Raw genomic sequence first — 21,748 nt, 5'->3', positions numbered from 1 at the left:
AAGGCAGAACCCTCCTCCCCAGCTGGCAGAGTCAAAACCATTGGTGCATTATTTGTAATTACAGGGAACTGGAATGTAATACCTTCACAGCATGCCTGTATGCTTTCCATCAGCACTCAAATCATTTTCCTTAGTTCAAAGAACATCAGCTCTCAACTGTTTTGGCTGACCAGTGCTTACAGAACTAATTAACTGCTTTATAAAGTCTCTTTCACCATCTTGTTGATGGCATTAATTGCATTCTAATCAGCAGAAGGCAGTTCTGCCTTGGTGGGAGTGCTTCATCAGTGATGCACTTGCTGACAGGGAGGTGCTCTGGTCCTTGCTGTGTTAAATTCAGTGCTCCCCTGTGCCCTCTGTACTGCTTTAGTGGGAATGCAAAGAAGAGGGCAGGGAATGCTGTGTGCCAGCCTGATCCTGAGGACAGGACAAAGTCCTCGCAGCACAGCCCTGTGCAGCACAAATCTGAGCTTTAGTTAAATTTACATATCTGGGCAGCAGACTCAGCACTGCCACTGCTGCTTTTTCTGGTTCGGAGAGACCAGGTTGTTTTTCACAGCAAAACAAAATTGTTTTTAATTGTTTATAGCCCTGGAGGGCACATGGCAGGCAAGAGGCAAAAAAACAGGGTAATGATCTGCTGGCAGACAGGGGTTAGGGGCAGCAAGAGATCATCAGGTGCTGAAGGATTTGCAGGAGGAAGGTGACAATGCTCCTGCTGCTCTTCTTCCCAGAACAGCACAGGATCAACACGGGCTGATAAAAGCCACTGCTAGCATGTCATTAAAGGAATGGCTTAAAGGTAGGAATTCATCAAACTATCTCTCAAAGGTTCTCAGACTGAAGTGCATTTCAGAGTGTTCTGTGCTGGGTCAGAGCAGCTGTGGCTGCCCCTGGATGCCTGGCAGTGTCCCAGGCCAGGTTGGATGGGGCTTGGAGCAGCCTGGGACAGTAGAAGGTGTCCCTGCCCATGGCAGGGGGTGGCACTGGATGGGATTTAAGATCCCTTCCAACCCAGCTATTGAACAAAAGTCCAGCTTGCTCTGCTACTATATTGTGGTCCCTATATATGACAAGGGAGCCTTTATTTTATATCTCTGTTTTTAGGGAACGTTTTCCAGGGTCTCCACCACTCTGCAACACACTGCTCCAATGAGTTACAATCTCTCCTCTACACCAACAGGAAGAAGTCAAACAGAAATCCTTATCAGACACTGCCAGTTCTGCAGCACTGACTCCAAGAGCAAGTTCAGTACTGGCTAAATAATTAATCATACAGCATCAATTATTCCTGGAGGTTACCTGGCATTTCTAATGAGCTCTAATCATGCCCAGTTTTTACCCTGGGAAGCTTCCTGAACATGCAGAGCTCTTGATTTGGGCATTATTAAAGCCCAGGTTCACAGTTATTAGTTTCACAACTACTCCCATGGATGAGAAAATTGCTCATCTTGCTATCTTCACATGAATTCCTTGCTGTGAAACAGCCAAGCCACTGACAGCAGTTAAATAATTTCCCATTCTCATCTCTCCTAACTTTGACAGGAACAAACTCCTGCTTAAAATGCTCCTAAAAATAATGCTTCCTCCATATCCCTTCATCCCACTCCTTATTCAGGGTGGCATTTAGAAGGTCACAGCCAGCAATAAACCTAAGGGTGTCACAAAGAGAAGTCTAGATATAGAGACACATTTGCTTGCAACATGCAGGGGGGGTTCAAAATCTGTAATGCAAAAAAAACCCTAAACCAATTTAACATGCTGGTCCATGTTGTGGAAGGCTTTGAAATGGTTTGGAGGAAAGCAGATGTATTCCTTCCTTAAACCACACACAAGGTTTGGAGGTACAGTGGTGCCCCAGAGACACACAGCCTGGATTTTGGCTGCTGGATGGTGAGTTGGACTTTGCAGGACTGCATTTTCACACTAACTCCTCAATAAAAGCTTCACCTGGGAGAGATGAGGTTGTTTAAAGTTTCAGCTCATTAATTGACAGACTCAAGGCTGCAGGGAAGAACTTCTGGTCTGGCTTTAGAACAACAAAGATTTTAAATTCCTTAGCTGTCTGTGTTACTGACACTTTTAACCCAACCTACCCAAATGCTGACAGGGAACAGGAGTATGGTACCGGAAGTCAATGTAAAATCTGCTCAATTTATACAGAAAACTGTCAAATCTCTGACTTGGAGCCCACTGCCCACTGGGTCATTTACTGCAGGCATGACCCACTCCAAAGCCTTCAAAGCCCCACAGCTCTTCTGCTTCCAACATCCCACCAAACCCACAGCCCACAGGAGGTTTTCAACACCAAGAGCCAAAAAAGCCTTTACCATTCAAGGCCAATCAATACATCCCTGTTGGCACTTGGTGCAATGAGATGTTGACAAGTTGTTTCTACAACACTTGGGAGAGGGAAGGTACATGGCCCAGAATCTTGTAAGACACAAGTGACATCCAAGAGTGATCATTAGTATCTGTTAATTTGTTAAAGTTACACATTGGCAGCAGTGTAAAACAGCTCCACAGCAGCTGGAGTGTCTCAGAGTTCATGTTACATTTCCAGCATTGTATACTAATTCTATTTTTTGCATAGTAATTATTAAAGTAATTAGAAGTCACAGGGGCAAGTATGATGGATTACAGCTAAGAGGAAGCTAAGATAAGCTATTCTCACATACAGCGGGGATAGGACCAGCAAGGCCACCCACAATAAACACATGACACTGGTGACAGCGGCTTTTAACCCCAGATCCCCTTGCTTTTGACCAGCCTGGTCTAGTGGAAGGTGTCCCATGGCAGGGGGCTGGAATGAGATGACTCCTAAGTTCTCTTCCAACCCAAATCATCCTGTGATTCTGTGGGTGATGGGTGACAGGTGGGGAGCTCTAAGCAAGAGTTAAGTGGGATTTACAATGCCCAAAAACTACCTGTTCCTAATTTTGGTGACCAAAAACGAAGAAGATCAGCAGGTTTGGAAACTATTTTTGAGATGCATCTTGACAGGACAGCAACACCAGAGTGAAGGAATTCTGACAACCACACGCAACCACCCACATCCACACATGGGTGTGACTGTAACCCCGAGCACCCTCCTCTCCCCCCTTTCTCCCTGCTCCACGCCCCACTGATCTGGCTCTTTGGCTGCCGTCAGTGGCTGAGGGCAGCTGCATGCTCACACCCTCAGTCCGCTTGGCGTGGCACAGGGACACAGCTCAGCTCCAGCCTGGATGAGTGCCCTGACTCACTGCTTTTACCTTGCTGGCTTTCAGGATGTTGATCTGCTCCTCGTACACGGTGTCCCTGTTCTTCTCCAGAAACCCCTCGCTCTGGTATTCCACCTACCAGGACACAAAGGGGAGAAGCTCAGAGGGTCAAGTCCAAACACACAGGGACAAGGTGCTCCCACCTCTCCCCTGCCATTGGGAGCTCACCCAAAAAACCTGAGAGGAGAAAGGAACAACTGGAATTTAAAGGTCACTTTTTATCAAAAGAAGTGAATCTGAGTGAAAGCAAAACCCTTACTGCAAACACAGATTGTTTCTTAGTCATTAAGTTGCTCAGTATGGAAGCCAGGGGTAAAAAATGCAAGGACCATCAGTAACTCTACCCGCTCTTTTGTTCACTCCTCAGGTCCTTGTAAGTTAATCAATAAACCTCAAAATACGCCCTGGCTAAGTCTCTTGTAGGTCTCCTGGGTTTTGAAATTGCAGAGGGCTGGGATGCAATTAAAAAAAATTAAATTTAAATTTAATTAAAAAATAATAATAATAATAATAATTTAGAGAGAACAGAGAAAATGTCTCTTTTTTTTTTACATTTAAAAAAGAGGAAAACTTGCTAAGAAGTATTGTTTGTGAGCAACCCATATGCAAAACCACTTGCCTAAGGAAAGGTGAGTACCAACCTTTGCCATGGAAAGTTGTGCTGGTTTGGCCAAATTTAGAAATATATCCTCTGAGAGAAGGCACAACCACCCCTCCCCCTACCAAGTTCGGGAAAAATAAATCTTCCTCAAAGGAAAGTGAAAGAGATAAAACTATTTATTTAACAAACACATGGGAAAGGAAAATAATGCTAAATAATAAAATCTTTCGCTGTGGAGAAAAAAAACCTGGGAAAAAGTGTTAGAGTCCTCCCTTCGGTCTCCTTGGAGCTGGGGCTTGGCCCAGGGCCAGGCCCTCTGTGCCTGATGGAAAGTCCTCCTGATGTGCTCTGAGGTTGAAGCAGTCCAGCAGAAAAGGGAGAAAATCCGAAATTCCAGGGAAGGAAAAAAAGTTCAACTCTCCGTCTCTCTCCGGAGAACAAGAAACTGAAAACAACTGGCCAAAAGCTGACTGGGAAAAAAACCTGCCAGCCGGCTGCTTCCTCGCTCCCCCACCGCAGATGGAAAGAAAAGTCCCTATCTCTGTGTGACCTTGAACAAGCTGGAAACTGCTTTGAAAAAGTTTTGCTCAGTTTTTACTTCCCCCTCTCAGGCTCAGTTTAAAGGCATAGAAAGGCACAAGAATTAATTTCTGGGCATAGGGCAGTGATATGGGATACACATCATAAAGTCACCCCAAGACAAAAGTGCCTCTGGCATCCAGGGCAAACCTGGTTAGAAGAAGTACCTGCAGGGCATCACAACACCTGGATGTTGTCCATCTCTGCAGACACATCCCTGGTTGATCTTTTAAATTTTTTTCTAACAAATGTGTGCAAACTTTTGAGATTCCTGTTTGTTGTGAGTGACACCTGTCGCGTCAGGGCTTCAGTGAAGCTGGAGCCCCAGACAAGACCCCTGAGCACCAGGCACTGGGATTTGGTTCAGTTTAGTGCCACAGTTGGTATCCTCTCCCTCAGGATGGTGGGATCTGCCCAGGAACACCTCTCACCTCCTCCCACACTGTGCCTTGCTGACACTCACAGCTCCTGCTCTTCAAACACAAATTCCCTTTTCCAACACATTTTCTGCCAAGCTGCCCTTACAGAAATCCATTTCACTGCAGCTTTGGGAAAGAGGATTTTTCTCTACTCGAGAAGCCACAACAATGCACAGCTCAGAGCCACAGATGGAAGGCTGACCTCCTCAGAGCTGATCCAGATTTGAGCACCGAGCCGCGATCACCAAGGAGCAGCTCACGGGGGCTATCAGCTGATTTCCCTGCGGAAGGCTTTCCTGTCCCTGCTGTGTGTTTCCCAGGTAGGTACCTTGTCAGCGAAGTGCAGGACGATGAAGGAGGTGTTGGACATGCGAGGCTTCTGGAAGTGCTGGCTGGCGGCGTGGCGGTCGTACAGCTTCTGCGCCCAGTTCTGGTCCGTGCCCTTGGGCACCTGCACGGGGACAAAGGGGACAGTGCCAGGGCCAGGTGGAGCTTTGTGTTCATGTACCTTAGTGACAAACACATTGAAACTGCCTTTCCAGCAGGAAACACCCAAATGTTGGTTCTGTTCCAGCAGCCGGAACGGCTCTTGTAGGAAAAAATGGCAAAACAAACCAACCAAGCGAACCAAACAAACAAAAAATCCCAAACAAACAGAAAACCAACCAAACCAAAAACCCCAAAACAAACAAACAAACAAACAAAAAAAACAACGAAAAAACACAAACCCTAAAACAAAACAAAAACAACCCCCCCCCCAAAAAAACCAAAAAAACCCAAACACCCAAACCCCCCAAAACAGCCACCAAAACAAACAAAACCAAACCAAAGATCAACAAAAAACCCAATACCTCCCCCCCCCCAAAAAACCAAACGAAAAGAACAAACAAAAAAACCCCAACAGAAACAAACGCAGAACCAAACAAAAAAAAAACCAAAACAAAACCCCAAATATACCCCCTGCCCCAAACAGCTACAAAAACCCACTAATATATAACCCAGAAATATTAAGGAAGTATTTTTACACTTAAGATACATTAACTACTCAGGCACCAACATTATTTTTTAATGCTATTTTAGGTGACAGAATAGTTTCCAGAAACTGCCACGTGAGACCACATGCATGAAGTTCTGGTTTATTTAATTTAAAATAATAATGCTAATACAATGGTGATTTTAAAGTATCTAAATTAAATAAAAAGACAATTAAAAGTCTTCAGAAAGCTGAAGCTTCAGCAGGCTTGGGCTGGGACCACTTAGATCCCAATTCCAGGATGCTTTAACCCCAGTTATGGGGTTAGGACTTCAGACCCACACACCTGCCCTACTGCAGGCAAATGATTCCCTTCTCCCCTTCCCACCCATCCAACCTCCTGTGCCACAGATGTCCTGGATGCCAAACCCTCCTTCTCCCTCCTGTTTATACCAAAATCAGGGTGCAGAGGTCTGTGTGGACCTGCCTTTGAAATCATTTGGCCATGGTGCACCAAGATACCAGGTGCTGCCCAAGAAATTGGCTTGGTAGGATAGGGCAGAGAATGGAAACATCCTAAAAAGTGGCAGGGACTTAAAAAAAACCTCACAGAACTACTTGTGCAGCAAAGGAATGGGCTACTTCCACAAATCAGTTAAAGCAGGGCTTGAGCTTCCCTCCCTCCCCAGCACCTGCAGTTTTCACCCACTAAACAAGAGTGAAATTAAGTCAGTACAATATACTTTCAAGATTGGGGAATTTTATTTTTGTTATTTTATTATTTTCTAAGCACACACAGCTGCATAGCAGCATATACCAACCTGCTGCACCTTCTAATACTAAATACATCTCTACACTTCACATAAAAACTCATTATTTTGGGATATGCCTAGGTCCCTCTCCGCTAACCAGCCAAAACCCCCCAAAAACTCTCCAAAAAACATTTGGGCACTTGAGGAAAGCACCTGTACATATCCTTTATTTTGTACTTTTCCAGCCCAGTCTTGAAAACCAAAGGAAATGAGGAGTGAAGCTGTTCCTTTTGGGGTCTGAGAGCCACCTCTGACGAGGTTCATCCCCATCCCATGGATCACTGCTGAGCACAGCAGTGGCTGCACATACACACACACACACACACACACACACACATTTTTTTAACAAGAAAAATGGCTAATTGTATAATTAGGTTAGAAAAAGAGATGGTTCAGAAGAAAAGTCTCAGGCAATATCTAAACTTAGATGGGACAAAGCCTAGAAACCACAGAACAACTGTGCAGGAGCAGGCAGAGCTCTGGATCATCCATCAGGACTTCACATAGACCTTTATATGAAAAATGACAGAGGAAATAGGGACAGAGAACATGAAGAAGGAAAACATGAGACAGGTGAGGAATATTTCTTTATGCTGTTCTGAAACAGCCTTTGATTTCATGACAGCAAGCTAAAACATGTCAGAAGGGTTCTGGACAGAAGGATAAGAATCTCCTGCCAACCCCTGCTAATGAGGATGAATTAAAAGCAGCAGCCTCTCATGCAAGCCATGTTCCCTCATATTTTTTTCTAATTTACAGTTTTTAAGTGTAGCCAATTATGGATATATACAGAAATAACACAGACTATGTATAAATATTGAAAGACACTTAGCTATGCAATTATATACATATTTTATTTATGCAAGGTAAGACTCACATGTTTAAACTATGGGTTTATATAAATGTAGATGTGTTTCTTTTCATGGGTTATATTTAATATTTACATGCAAAAACATCCTTTCTGGAGCTATCACTGGGTAACTCCCATGCAGGAGTAAGCCACAGGTGCAGAGCAGGAGCACTGCAGCCACCTTGAGCCAGATTTATCCTGCACCAGCTCTCTTCCAGACCATCCACTTTGCTGAAAAACCCGCTTATCTCGGAGCTGAACTTCAAAGGCATTGCTCCTGCCTCCCAGAATGAGGGTTTGCCATACCCTGCTCACCGTCCTGCAGCCTGAGTATTTTTAGCTGCCTGAGAAGCACCTGATAGGGACCAAGTTCCAGAGATAAAAACTAACAAGGCCATTATCTGCACTATTATAACAGCTTTTGGTATTAGCTTGGCAGTTTGAGGCCCTTAGAGCAACTGAGGAAGTTATTTAGAGGATATCTCATCTTTTTTTCAGGGGATGGGCAAGAGGAAAAGCGACTGCCTTGCGAGTTTTGTATGGAATCCTTAAACAGGATAAAGCTGATACCAGGAATTGCACAAGGTCACTGCCTGTGCTCATCTGTCCCCGCCGTGCCTCTGCCTGTCACGGGCAGGGTCCCCTCCCCTCTAGATTTACTGTCCCTGGCACTGCCAGGAGCTGCTGCAACCAAAATCACACCTACCCACTGCAGCCAGGGCCAGGCCCACAGGATCCATCTGCCCATTCTGCATCCCAGCATCAAGCATCCCCCGAGAACCCGCCAGCCAGATGAAGAGATGCTTGGAACCACCTGGCATAAAGGCTGAGATTCCCTCCACCACCACCTCCAACAGAAGGACAATTAAATGGATAAAAGAAACAAAGGTCAATGGCTTAAGGTGAACGAGGGTAGATTTAGATTATGTATTAGAAAGAAACTCCTCCCTGCAAGAGTGGCACAGGGTGCCCAGAGCAGCTGTGGCTGCCCCTGGATCCCTGGCAGTGTCCAAGGCAAGGTTGGGCGGGGCTTGGAGAAATGTGGGACAGTGGTAGGTGTCCCTGCCCATGGCAGGGGGTGGAACTGGATGAGCTTTAAGGTCCCTTCCTGTAGATAAAAAAATGCTGCTAGCAAGGATTTTCTTGCTAGCTTCTAAGTCCGTGAGAGACTTTTCTCTCTCACAGAAGAGGTAGCAGGGAATGTAAACAACCAAGCCACCTGCAACCTTGAAAAGTCTTGTTTATGGTACAGTAGAAAAATATTTTGACAATGGATGTTTTAGGATTTTAGCCAATCACCCCCAAGGGGTGGCTGGTCCTTTGTCCAATTAGACTATGAAGAAAAAAGTCTGTAAAAGAGTTTGTAAAATAATTAAATAAATCAATCTTGCTGCACAATTCCTGCCTGCTGGATCTTCTCTCCTCCTCCTCCCTATGGCTGCGGGACACAGTGACATACCGTAGGAACCAGGCCTGCGGTAATACCTTCCCACCCAAACCATTCAGGGATTCTGTGATTCAAACCTAATGATCTAAATGCCAACGCTCAGAAAACACAGTAGGAACTATTCACATTTTATTTCTTTTCTCTGTAGCACTCCAATATAAGTTAAAGCCTGAAAAGAGCCTGGGCTGCTTCTGCACTCCAGAAACACGTTCCACTACAAGTGATGTGCCTGACTTTGAAGGCATCAGAGCTGACAGTGTGACGTAGGGCAGGCTGTTCTGCCCACGCATCGAGCGGCCCACCCGAGAGGAAAGCCCAGGGGCCCAACCTCTGTGTATCTGCTCGTGGAGCAGAAATCCCCCTGGAGAGGAAGGCCATGCGCTAATTTCTGATGTCCAAAAAACTAATGAGTCCAGACAAGGAAAACACATTTGCTCAGATCCCCAGGTTCGCAGCGATGCACAGAGACAAGCGGGATGGAAAACCAGTCGGCCTGAAGCGGAGTAAAGTGTTCCTGGCACTTGACAGAAGGACACAGCAAAGGTTAAAGAGCATCTTCTCAACAGCGCTAGAAAATGCATTTGGCACATTAGCAGCATAACACAGTGGCAACGTGCCATGAAGCACAGAATGGAGCCACAAAGGAGCTCAAGAACATGCAGGACTTCGTGGGTTTGGTGAGACACATCTCCCTTTGGCAGCCTCAGGGTCAGGCTGCTCCACAGCAGAAAGATCCCGCAGGAATCTTGGACAATGATGATGACATTGACACGTGAACCCTTCCAATCAGCCTGTTCTTGATTGAACCCTTTTGGATGCACTTAATGGAAATGGACACTTCTTTTTTCATTATTTTTTTCATTCCCATTCCCATGCCAACAGCATAGGTGAAAACAAGGAAACAGTGAGGTACCAGCGGGACATCTTATGGAGAAACCTGGGCATCCACAGCAACCTCTCACTGCACTCCCAAACAGAACCACAGAATATCCTGAGCTGGAAGGGACCCACAAGGACCAACAATGTCCAACTCCTGGCCCTGCACAGGACCACCTCAAAAATCCCACCCTGTGCCAGAGAGCATTGTCCAAGGTACTTGGGAAGTGTCTGGAAGACGGGCAGTGTACAGGGCAGTGCTCCCACATGGCATGGAGTTTCAGCCTGAAAAGCAGGACAGCTCATCCAGCTCTGACAGAGGCTCGACTGCACTTCTGAAAGTTTTCTGTTTCCTCTAAGGATAACTTAAACCTCTTGAAAAACCAATCCCAACTGGCTGCTCCTCTTCAGAGAGTACAAGTCACTCCATGTTTCCTCAGAACTCAAAGCATTCAGAGTCTTCCAAAGTGTGCTGTCCCCTCCACCAAAGTAACTCCCTCCACAAGTGCAACCATACCCTAAATCCATCTAAGCATCTAAGCGATCTTCCCACAGCTGGATTTAGAGAAGACAGCCTCCATCCTTCATTTCTTCTGACAGGCTCTACTCTTTTCCCAAATTATTTCCCCCTTAGCCCCACAGTGACTGCATCCACCCTTCACAGCCCAAAAGAAGGGAGGTTCTCCTGGATGCCCTTCTGCCCTTTCCCACCTCTTTGGGCTCATCAGTTTGTGCTACAGCACGTCAGCGTCCCACCATCGTGGTGGCTTGGTTTCTGGCCAAGGCCTTTTCTGAGCAGGGGACATGAACTCTCGCTGTTCCTCTGGCATCAGAGCAAAATCAAGAAGTTCTAAAAGCTACGGATCCAGGCAGGTGAAACTCCAGTGCAGGAGACAGGGAAAAGGCTCTTCAAGGACTCCAGGGTCCATTAGCAGAGGACACAAGTCACAGTCCAGAGAGATTATAAGGGTTCCTGGGACCCTCAGACGAAGGATGTAACAGGAGGTAGGACCAAATGAGCTCCAGAAGCCACCTCCAACCTTAGCAATTCTACAACAGCTTTCAACTCCTATGATTTCAAAGCTGTTTAAAAAACCCCAAACATAAACATCTCCCTCCTGGAAAGGGATTTTTCACAAAGGCATGGAGTGACAGGACACAGGGAATGGCTTCCCAGTGCCAGAGGGCAGGGATGGATGGGATATTGGGAAGGAATTGCTGTCTGTGAGGGTGGGCAGGCCCTGGCACAGGGTGCCCAGAGCAGCTGTGGCTGCCCCTGGATCCCTGGAAGTGTCCAAGGCCAGGATGAATGGGGCTTGGAGCAACCTGGGATAGTAAAAGGGGTGGAGCAGGGGATCCAGCAGGATGATCTTTAAGGTCCTGACCACACCATTCTGTGATTCTGTGGTTCCTTCCATGATTCTATATTCTAAAGTCTGTTTTAAGAACTAGAGTTTTACTCATTAGCTTTCATGAGACAGGTTTAGTCCTTAACACTCCAATCCCAGTTCAAGAGCCCTCTCTTTTGCTGCCAATTCTTATGTCAATTTTTCCCTAAACAGCAACAAGATTCTCCTAGGACCTCCACTTCCTGAACTGCTTCAGCACACACCCAGCCACCTCCTCCCCAACCACACACTAAGGATTAAAAAATACCCCCATACTGTGAAGCAAGAACATTAGTGACAAACCCTCTGCATTTGCACTAAAGCTTCATTATGTACCAAATATTCCCCTGACGCCGTTTCACGTCCCAGAGTGTTTTTATCCACCGCTGGAGGTTCTAACGAGGTGGCATGTAATTACCCTATTGTGGTCCCACCCCAGGAGGTGAAACACTGCCGTGGGGGTGAAGGTTTTAATCCATAAACTGCTGCTTTCAGCTGACAGGTTTTGCTGAAATTTTCATAAATCTGGAGAACACTTGCAGGTTGTTATAAAAGAGGTGATTACAGGGCCAGTAATAAGGGTTTGTGACTAATGACAGCATTCCTCATTGACAGGTAAACACCCAGAAAATTGGCATTTGATGAGAAGGGGGAAGGAATAGATCTTGTGTTTCTTTTTTTCTTTTTCTTTCTTTTTTTTTTTTTTGTTCAAAAAATAAGCATGGATGAAAAAAGCAGTGCCAGGCAGGTCTGCTGCTGGTAGATGGGAGCTGCAATGTCACCACCAGCAATGCCACCAGCAGCAACCAGTGCCAGGTGCTCCAGAGAGGAGCCGAGGATGTTACTCCCAACACCAGGGAAACTTTCCTTTTGGTCCTCACAGCATCCAGGAGACAGTTTAGGCCTGCAAAATTTAGTGGGCTTAATAGCACAGAGACCAGATGAAATGGTGCTGAATATCAAACAAATAATCTGAGCCTCCTTCTGAGCCAGCACTGCCAGAAATGCTATTTTTAAGGACATCAAATTAAGTCTAATTTGTTCTCATTTTTAAGGAGATTTTCCTGAGAGCAGATTTGAAAAGGGCAAAGGCCCAACTCTGGCTCACCCCAAAGAGGTAGCCAGAGTATGTGTGCCCCACACCAGGGCTGAGCTCATGGGATGTGCAGGCTGGGACAGCCCCATCGTGCCTGGGAAGGCAGCCCTGGTACTTGGAGGACAGCAAACACTCCAAAGGCCACCCCCCTTCCAGACAAAGACAGGTCCTACATCCTTGTCCAGGGAAACTAGTCTAAATAATGGATCCAAACCCTTTCCCTCTGATGCAACAGGACACTTGTGTTCTTGGGCCACCAGATCTGTCCTGTACTCATGGATACAACAGACAAAACAAGAACTCCTTGGGTCCTTCTTACCACCTTGGCTATTCTTACCTACTTCAGCTCTCCCAACACTTTGCCTCACTCCTCCCTGCCTTTGTTCAAAAACACTGGAAGCCCTCCCACCGTCATAAAAACATTTCCTGGCACAGAATACATCCAAGTCTCAACTAAAACCCTTTCTGAGGACAACTTGGATCACCCCACAGCAACACCAGGCTGAGGCTCCTCAAGGCAGCCACACCCAGCAGGAAAGCAGTCCCCATCACCTTCCAACAGGACATCTTGAGCATCAAAGACCTTCAAAACAGACATCCCAACTTCCCAAGGAAACCTGCCCTCTGACATTTCTTGTTCCTAGGTATATTTGATTATTCATGACTGAACGATGTGTGGACAAGGAATCCAGCCTTTCTTATGGATTGTCATCAAGGTTTGCCACAATGGCTTTTCTTCTCAGCTTTCAAACAAGATTTCACTTTGGCCAGTATGAGAGGGGGGGGGGAAAGTGAGCAAATTGCTCTCCAACATTACAAGTCTCTGAAGTTTGCCACTAAATGCAATGAGCTTTACCTTAAAGAGCTGCTGCAAGAGGACTCAGGTTTCCCCTGAGACAAAATAAAGCTTGAGAGGAGCACCAGCTCCTCGGCAATGCCACAGACATCAGGTCTCAATCAATGGCTATTCCTCAGTACAGCCAGGCCAGACACACAAGCACTGGCTGCACGTGGTCAGTGCAGGTACCCAGATTTGGAGCAAGCACCTGCCCAGGAGGCTCTGAAGTGCTCCAAACCAAAGCAAATGCCAGCTCAAACCTATTCTCACCATGAGCACAGCATCAACACACATGAAAGGAGATGCTGAAAGACACCACAGGCTAAAGCCCATCCTTTGATTTTTTATAAAAACAAAACCACTGGCAAAAAAGGGGGAGGTCCTCTTTACCTTGCACTCTTCATCCAGCAGGTCCAGAATCCCAAGCTTGGCTTCTATCAGGTCTATGCAGGGCTGGTTGTCATAGAAGTCTATGAGAGTCCAAGGGATTTCCTCCTTCATGTACTCTTCTTGTTCCAGCTTAAACACGTGCTGGGAGGGGGAGAAAGCAGAGTCACTAGGTGTGACACTAGCCAGCAGGGCACAGCCCCCCCCGCCTTGTCCCTGCTGGAGCTCAGCATTCCATGAGCACATCCAGAAGCCAAAGAGGCCCTCGGTGCCCTCACATACACCCTGCACAGCCCTGCCATTTATACAGCCTAGCTCCTGGCAGGGAAAATAGAGCCATTACACTGGGAAGCCACGGCGCAGGGAAAAATAAGGCTTTAAATGACTTTCACTACAAAACGACTGAAGCTGTCACTGTGTCGAGGTGGAAGCCATATACTGATGTGGCAATGACAAATATATCTCTTGGGCTGACAAAAATCCTCCTCTGCTTTATTGCTCTGCTGATTAAAGCAGTGACCTGAAGCAGGTTCACAAGCTGGGAGCCCAGCCAGGGCTCAGAGCCCGTGTCCCCATCTGCGAGCAGGGCTTCACAAAGAGCACCCATCATCCTAGAAGGGGCATCAGCAGCAGCATCTGACTGACTCAGGGATGCTTCTACTGAAAATTCTTTTTTAGAAGAGCTTATAATAAAAAAATCTTTGCATGGCTTACATATCTCAGGCCTCTGCCCAAGCAGATAAATTGTCTCTGGCTATTTCTGAGATACCCTAAAGCATATTAAAAAATGATTTTTCAAATGCACTTTTTTTTCCCCTTCGAAGATAGCTTTTTAAAATCTCTTCAAACATGTCATCTTGGAGCTTGAATTTATAAGCTTCAGAAGTGATAGTTAGACATACCAAGTAAGATATGAATAGTGCAAATACAATCCATAATTTACTTTTCATTTTTAGCAGCAGTGATCTATCTGATGCATTAGATAGACTGCAAATGTTCATGTCCATGCTTATGATATGGTTTCAAAGGGCCAAACTAATCTGCAGTACTTAAATGCTCAAATTTAACAAGTTTTCTCCTGCATCCTGAAATTAACAGTAATTTTTTCCCTACTTAAAACCAAAGCAGAAGGCAACTCCTTACTGGTTTCATTTCCAGTGCAGGTAAATGCTTGTTTCTAATAAAAATGGAAAATTTCTGGATTTTGTGAGGCATGTCCAAGTGAAAAGTGTGGAGTGTGTCCAATCTTGTTATTTAATACAGAGATTTCATCTCACAGGTTTAAGCCATATTTAATGGGAAGGTTTCCATACTCATAATTTATTTTAATTCACACTGGAAATCAGCAAGAGACAGTCCAGGTTTTGTTTTAGGACCGAAAGAGCACCAAGAAAAAGGCCAGTTACATACTTCTGCAGAACAATCTGTCAGCCTTTGCACAAACAACATGCAAATCCATTTCCAGGATCAAGCTTATACATCAACAAAGCAACATTTTCCAACTTGACAGGAATATATAGAGCCATTGCAGTGAAATGTCTGGGAGAGAGGCATCCCAAGGATCCTCGTGATCCATCGAGGCTGCAGGTAAAAGCCATTAAGCAGAAGCCAGACACACAACAATCCTGCCTTGTTACATCTTCTGCTCAGTTTTATGGAACGTTTCCAAGCTGACCTTACCGAGTTGAACTGCTGCTGGAGCTTTTCATTGGCATAGTTGATACAGAACTGTTCAAAGCTATTCACTTCAAAAGTTTCAAACCTGCAAAGCAATGAATAAATCAGCATTAGGCGTTGCTTTGTCTCAAAGTCTTCTTTTTTTTTCTTTTTTTTTTTTTCCCCCGCAACGGTGTCATCTGTGTGATGGGGAACGCCAGTTATTCAATCATCCCTTCCATTCCTCCTATCCCAGATCTACCCTTTTTTCCTCAGAACATCTATCTTTCCTTGGCACAACTCGAGGGATTCAAGCGGTCCCTCCTGCCACGCACGAATGAGACATTTGGCACGACTGCAGCTTCCTGCCCATCAGCTCTGTCTGAGACAAGAAATGTAACTGCCTCTCCTGGGGAAAAATATTATGAAATATTAAGTCCAAATACATTCACCGCAAAGGTGATGAAGAAACAGTAGCTGCTGTCTTAAAAGGCCCAACATGCTATTTTTAATGCAATTTAATAGAGCAGAAAAAGAAGGTATTAAATTTGTAATTATATCTTCTGTACTGCATCCCTGTTAGCACAAAAATTAGACACACGTGAGTAAGCAACTTCTGGAAGGAAGAGTGGGAAAAATGGTGATTTCAGCTGCAACTCCACATTCCTCCGAGGAACCTTAGAGGGACCTTGGTGCTCAACTCAGTGATCCACCTCTTCACCAGGACTTCCACAACTCCCCATCCCAAAACATTATCCTACCCTTCCACAGATCAGCTCCAAACCGAGCCCAAAAATTACTTCCTAGTCACAATCAGAAAGGAAAAAATATGCAGTTTTAACAACACAAACTACAGGTAAGGAGCAGGAAGCCAGCAGAGCCCCTAAGGCTGAAGCATGCAACATCCAGGGACAGGCACAGGGAGCCAGGCTTGCTCTGAAAACCCAAAGAGGGTATTTTGAGCTACCACTGGAAATTATTTGTTTTACATTTCTATTTTTAAGACATAGTTGGAAGAGGGAAGAGGAAAAAAAAAGTCTTTGACACATGACTGTAAGGATTAAACCAAGGGGAGAAGTAGGAAGGCTTCCTGTGTTCAATGTGTTCAAGCTGCTGTAATGACAAATATGTGACTAAATAATTGTTCGGGTAATAGGCACTGTAGGAGCTGGCAGAACAGTCTTAAAACACTAAATAAATGAAGCCTTTTCTTTCCAACCTCTCTTCCTCAAACTAATCAATACTTCTGCCACTTCCTGAGGACCACCCTGCTTTTAGGCAGCTTGATGCAGTTATTCCCCGGGTACTTCCAGGTGACAATGCCGGCACCACACAAAATGCCAGCATCCCTGGGGAAATACAATGCCAAATGGCAAAAGAAAATGGGGAATGGGAGAAATGAGATGGTTTTGTGCATTTATCACCCCCACAGTCCTTAAGGAAACCTGGGACTGCTTTCCCTCTGCCTGCACTGGGGCTGGCACTGCCCTTGGAGCTGGTGTCACCTGTGCTAGGCAGAGGACGCTTAATCCATTCCCTTCCCAGAAACTGGACTTTACAGTCTTTAATGCAACAGGACCTGGTGTCTGGGACAACAAATGTTTACATTAAACACGTGCCCCAGGCCTCAGTGATGAATGTGTCCTTGAAGAGGTCGCACTGTGCTCGGCCTTGGCTGCATGGCCGAGTGAATCGGTGCCTCCAGCTGTTGCAACTCAAGGGATGTGGCATCCCCAGGACTCTTCAGAAATACCAGCTTCTGCAGGCTCATGATCACAGCAACAGGGCAAGAAAAGTTTTAATTAAAACATAGATGGAGAGAGACAAAAAAAGGTGAAAAAAGACAACGAGGGTTGGAGTACACAAGGAAAAGGAATGGGAATAGAAACTTTTCCTCCCCTTCTGAGACACCAGATGTGATGTACAAACCCTCCCAGCGAGTGCCAGCCAGGGACAGAGCTGCTGTACAACTCCACCTCCAAGGGAGATCTCACAAAGTTGCTTATTAAGGGACTCTAATTGACAAAGCAGATTAGTCGCCAGCCTTACGTGTGTGCTCGCCAGGAGGTCCCACCTGCTCAGAGTGACTGCACTGAGGAAACATCCTGATGGGGAAAGCAAAACTGTGCCTGTTTGGTCTCTATATTCATTTTAGTGCACTGTATCTTGGTGAAAAAAAATAAGCATATTCACCACTCCAGCCCATTGCTACAGCTCCCGAGAAGGCACATCCAGCTTAGGGATGGCTCTTGTGAGTAGATTTTCAAGCAGCAAATGCTGTATTTTGTTTTTTCTGCTGCTCCCCATTCTGCCGTGTGGCTGGTATCTCCTCAGTCCTCTGCAGCACCGAGGCTTGTATTAAAATATTTAAAGTTCATGAATAAGTCCAGCACACAGCTGGCCGCCTGGGTGTTCACACTTCCCTTCACGTGGCAAACAAGAGGGGGAACAAGCTGTCCCCACCAAGTCCAGGAGTGCCACAAGAAGCCACTCCTCTGAGAGACTGCAGTACTCTTGCTACTGCAAGTAACACCACTTCAATAAATACAGAAAGGCTTTCAGTGCTGCACCCTCTCACCTCAGTGTTAACACGGAATTAAGGATGCAAGTCGAGCATTAGAAAGTCAGAAGTAAAACCCTACAGCTTCTGCATCCTCTGTTTGGATCCCATCCCTAGAAATCCCACCCATAGGGACAGTCCTCCCCCAGGAGCACTGGGACAGAGAAGGTCCCAGGATGTCAGGGACATGCTGTGAGGCTGGCTGCAGGCTCCCTGCTTTTCCAGCTCAATCCCTCTCCAAAGGAAAGGAAAAAACAACATCCATTTGGGGGAAAAAAATTCTAATAGTTAGCAAAATGCATTAAAAACTTTAAAAATCCATGAGTTAGGAGAACCGAACCACTCTAAAGGACAGCAGAGTCACGTTATCATCACCCAAATTCCCTTCATTGTTAATTACTCAGCAATTAGACAGCAATACCCATTAACAAAAGGGATTTATGGTCTTTTTAGGACACCAGACTCTCACAAGCGTTCCAGCCACGAAGATGGACACCTTCCCCTGCAAATCTGCCTCTTTAATAAAACCTGCAGGTCCTTGTGGAAAATCCCTGCTGGTGTCACCAGGGCTGTGAAAGCATCTGCTGGCCCACACGCTGGACGTGATGCATGGACCGGCGGCTGAAGGAGGTTTTTCTTCCACACTAACAGATTTTCAAGCCCAGATTTTCATGAGCCTTATCCCCAAGTCTCCTTTCATTTAGATTTCTGAAAGTCTGATCCTCTAACTCAGGCATCCAATTTTCTGTATGGACCCACCATCACTCACAGGGCTCCATCTCAAAGCTTTATTTATCATAGCCCAGCCTGCAGAAATTTCTCTTTGTAGGGACAGTGATGGAAAACAGCTTCTCTATCTCATACAGTCTTTGAACCAGACTGTGCCATATTTAACATCTTCCAGGTCCTGTGCTATCTACCCGAGAGCCCAGAAACCTGCAAACCAGAGAGAGCAACCTCATCACCTCGAGCTATGCCACTGAAATCCCAAATCAAACAGAACTGTATTGTTATCATCCTTAATAGCAGTGCTCCTGCAAACCTTGCCATATGGCAGCAGCTGTTGATGGAGATGAGCAGACAGTGGGGCTGCACTGGTGCCCCAGCTCTTTCTGGCATCCTTTCTGTTGCTGTGGTTGTCCAGCAGATGTCAAAATCAACATCCCAAACACCAGTAGCTGTAGAAACCTCATGGGAGGGTTTATACACAAGACCCAGTTCCAGCAACCGTGTAGGTGTTACAGCCATAAAATCATGCTGCTTTTTTTGTTCTGATCCAGAACTGGTCTGGCAGGATTTCATTCCGAACCTGAGGTTCTCCTAGAGCCGACAGACCTTCAGAGGACACGGGATTTGGTACTGAGCAAGCACGGCGATTGCCCTGGGTTAGGGACTGGTTCCTGGAGCAGCTGCAACTTCTGCATTCTACCTTTCCCTCCGAAACAGGAGCAACTGAGCACCTTAATGTATTAAGGGAGAACAGAAGGCCACTGCTGTCCCACTGAGAACCACAGAATCCCAGAATGGTTTTGGGTTGGAACAGACCTTTTAAGGTCTTCCAGTCTCCCCATGCCATGGGCAGGAACACCTTCCACTAGACCAGGTTGCTCCAAGTGCTGTCCAACCTGGCCTTGCATGGACCATCCACTACCTGTATGGGCAACCTGGGACTTCTCCCTTGTCCTTGTGCCCAGAGAGATAGAAAAAGAATGGTGTTGAAAAAATGGAGGGCAGAACCCAAACCCACAAGACCTCTTTCCTTTTCCACCACACAACTGACAGAATCCCTTCCTTTCTCTTCCATCTTCTGCTTCTTTGCAGCACTTCAGCTAAAATGAACTCAGACAACTCTCACATCCCTCTTCTACCACCACTCAAGCTCCAGGATGACAAACCGGGCAGTAACTGGTACCCAGAACAATTTTAAAGCAGCTCATTGCCCCTGAGGGTGCAGGCTGCAAGCCTTGCAAGAGCTTTTTGCACCTTACATCCCCACCACGGGTTCCCAAGCTCCTCTGAAATCTCTCACTGCACCAGCACCCTGTAGCTGTGGTTTCACAGCTGAAGAAGCAAAGTAGTGTCCTCAAACCCCACAGCAAGACCTGGCAGTCTGTGGTGTCCACAGCAGGACTTTTACCCTAGCTCATCTTTAAGGTTGTTTTAAACAGTACAGGAGATAGAAACCCCAGATGGGAAGGGCGTGGGAGGTAAACCCCAGAACCCAGTGCTCACACAGACCTGCGTGCACCATTTCGAAGGCTGCACACTCTGCAGGAGGATCAAAACTGCAAAATACACAGTACTTTTCTTGTGCTCCTTTCTAGTATTCCCATCACCTGCCACCAGCCAAGGCCAAGTGTGCCGTGCAAGAAGGGGAAGACAAGTTCTAAAGGACTCCTTGAGCAGCCTGGACAGCTGAGGAGGTGCCTACCCATAGATGTCGAGCACACCGATGAAGGAGTGCTGCTTCACAGTGGTGTGCAGGGCCTTGTTGATGTGCTGCACGATCCAGTTGAAGAGCTGGGCATAGATGTGCTTGGCCAGGGCATTCCTGGCGTTCACCACCTGGTGCAGGGACATGCTCTTCACGTAGGTCTCGGCCGTGGTGACGAGCTTGCGGTGGCAGAGCCAGTGCTGCATCTGGCTGTGCTCCACGCCCAGCAGGCCGCAGAAGTTGCTCAGGTGCTCGTCCTCGCTCTGGGGGGGGAGACCAGAAGCAAATTCAGCAGGCTGGTGACACCCCAAACTGGCATTTTAACACCCAAGTTCACAGATCTGTGCAATAGCAGCTTTTTATATCTATAACTAGGGAAAACTGTGTCTCTCTGGGGGTGACAGGAATAGGAAAGCAGTGACACCGATCCTGCTGTGCTAGTCCTCATGGACAGGGGTGGGACAGCTCACACGGAGCTCTGGACAGTGGTTTGGCCAAGGCTTGGCCCTGCTCTGGTTATCCTTGAGCTCTCAGCTTTCACAAAGAGCAGATTTCCACAGAAAAAAGCATTCTCCACTTCACTCCTCCTTGAGCTGCAGCTACACTCTCCCTCAGAGCAACCCTGATTATGCCTCAAACTAAAGCTTAGGGTAGGCCATGACACTGTGCCTTTTACAAAGTAACTCCATTCTGAACAACAGAGTGATAAATTGTGCATTACCAGAAGGGCTTAGGCTTCGCACAATTAATAAAAGGAAATCTGAACTTCATTTTCTTTATCGCAATGTATTTTCCCCCCCTCTCAAATTAAGACAAAGCAGCTCTGAGTCTCTATTATGCTCAGTAGCAGGCACTGCCTTTTGGACAATGAGAAAACAATTTTCCTCTATGTATTAATACATATCTAGAGGAAGTTCATTGTTTCCAGTTAGATAAGAGTACTTAGAAATGTTGGCTGGGTTTGAGGAAAAAAAGTGCATTTTACAAGAATTCTAAGATGTTTTATTGTGACGTTACCTTTTTGACCACAGAGTCAAGGTTGTAACAGAACTGATTTAATACCTTGCAATCACATTTGAAAGTAATTAAACAATATGAACTTCATTAACAGAACTCAGCATTGTTGAAGCAGGCAGCTTTCACATATCCATATTGCCAAATATCAAGTAAATTACCCCCAGCATCTCACTCATTGAACACCACATTATCTCAAGGGTAACACTAAAGCGTGTGCAGAACCCTTTTAAGACTTTAATTAGGAACAAACAGCCCAGCCTGGGATGCAATGATAATTTACAGGACAGTATTTTCCATATAATTGCTTTATTTTTCCCCACCTCTGAACAAACACAGAAACAGAAAAACTGCCTCCAAGGCATCTTTAGTGTTATTTATTTTTGCTAATTAACTGTGCAGTGCTCCTTTGGCCATGTTACAAACAGCAGCTCTGTGGCTTTGCCTGGAGGAAAATGGTTGTAAAGCATCACAGGTCGTGCTGGTGTCACCATCAGCGTCACCATTCCCCAACACCCTGCACTGGGTGTTCTAAGGAAGCAGGAAGAGTTAAAG

General features: G+C 46.1%; 1 protein-coding gene across 2 annotated transcripts in view; it reads right to left on the bottom strand.

Annotated features, from left to right (window-relative positions):
• Positions 1-21,748, bottom strand: part of MYO5B (myosin VB) — a 158,145-nt gene that overhangs the window by 75,554 nt on the left and 60,843 nt on the right. For both annotated transcript variants that reach the window (XM_069001860.1, XM_069001861.1), the window contains exons 10-14: positions 20,177-20,442; positions 15,210-15,291; positions 13,533-13,673; positions 5,191-5,313; positions 3,255-3,338 (exon numbers count right to left, since the gene is read on the bottom strand). In XM_069001860.1, the coding sequence (XP_068857961.1) occupies positions 3,255-3,338; positions 5,191-5,313; positions 13,533-13,673; positions 15,210-15,291; positions 20,177-20,442 (696 nt within the window). The remainder of the gene's footprint in view (positions 1-3,254; positions 3,339-5,190; positions 5,314-13,532; positions 13,674-15,209; positions 15,292-20,176; positions 20,443-21,748) is intronic.

The sequence above is a fragment of the Aphelocoma coerulescens genome (assembly GCF_041296385.1).
Source record: "Aphelocoma coerulescens isolate FSJ_1873_10779 chromosome Z unlocalized genomic scaffold, UR_Acoe_1.0 ChrZ, whole genome shotgun sequence".
NCBI classification, from domain to species: Eukaryota; Metazoa; Chordata; class Aves; order Passeriformes; family Corvidae; genus Aphelocoma; species Aphelocoma coerulescens.
Note: the sequence above shows the minus strand (reverse complement) of the source record. Positions and strands in the feature narration are given on the sequence as shown.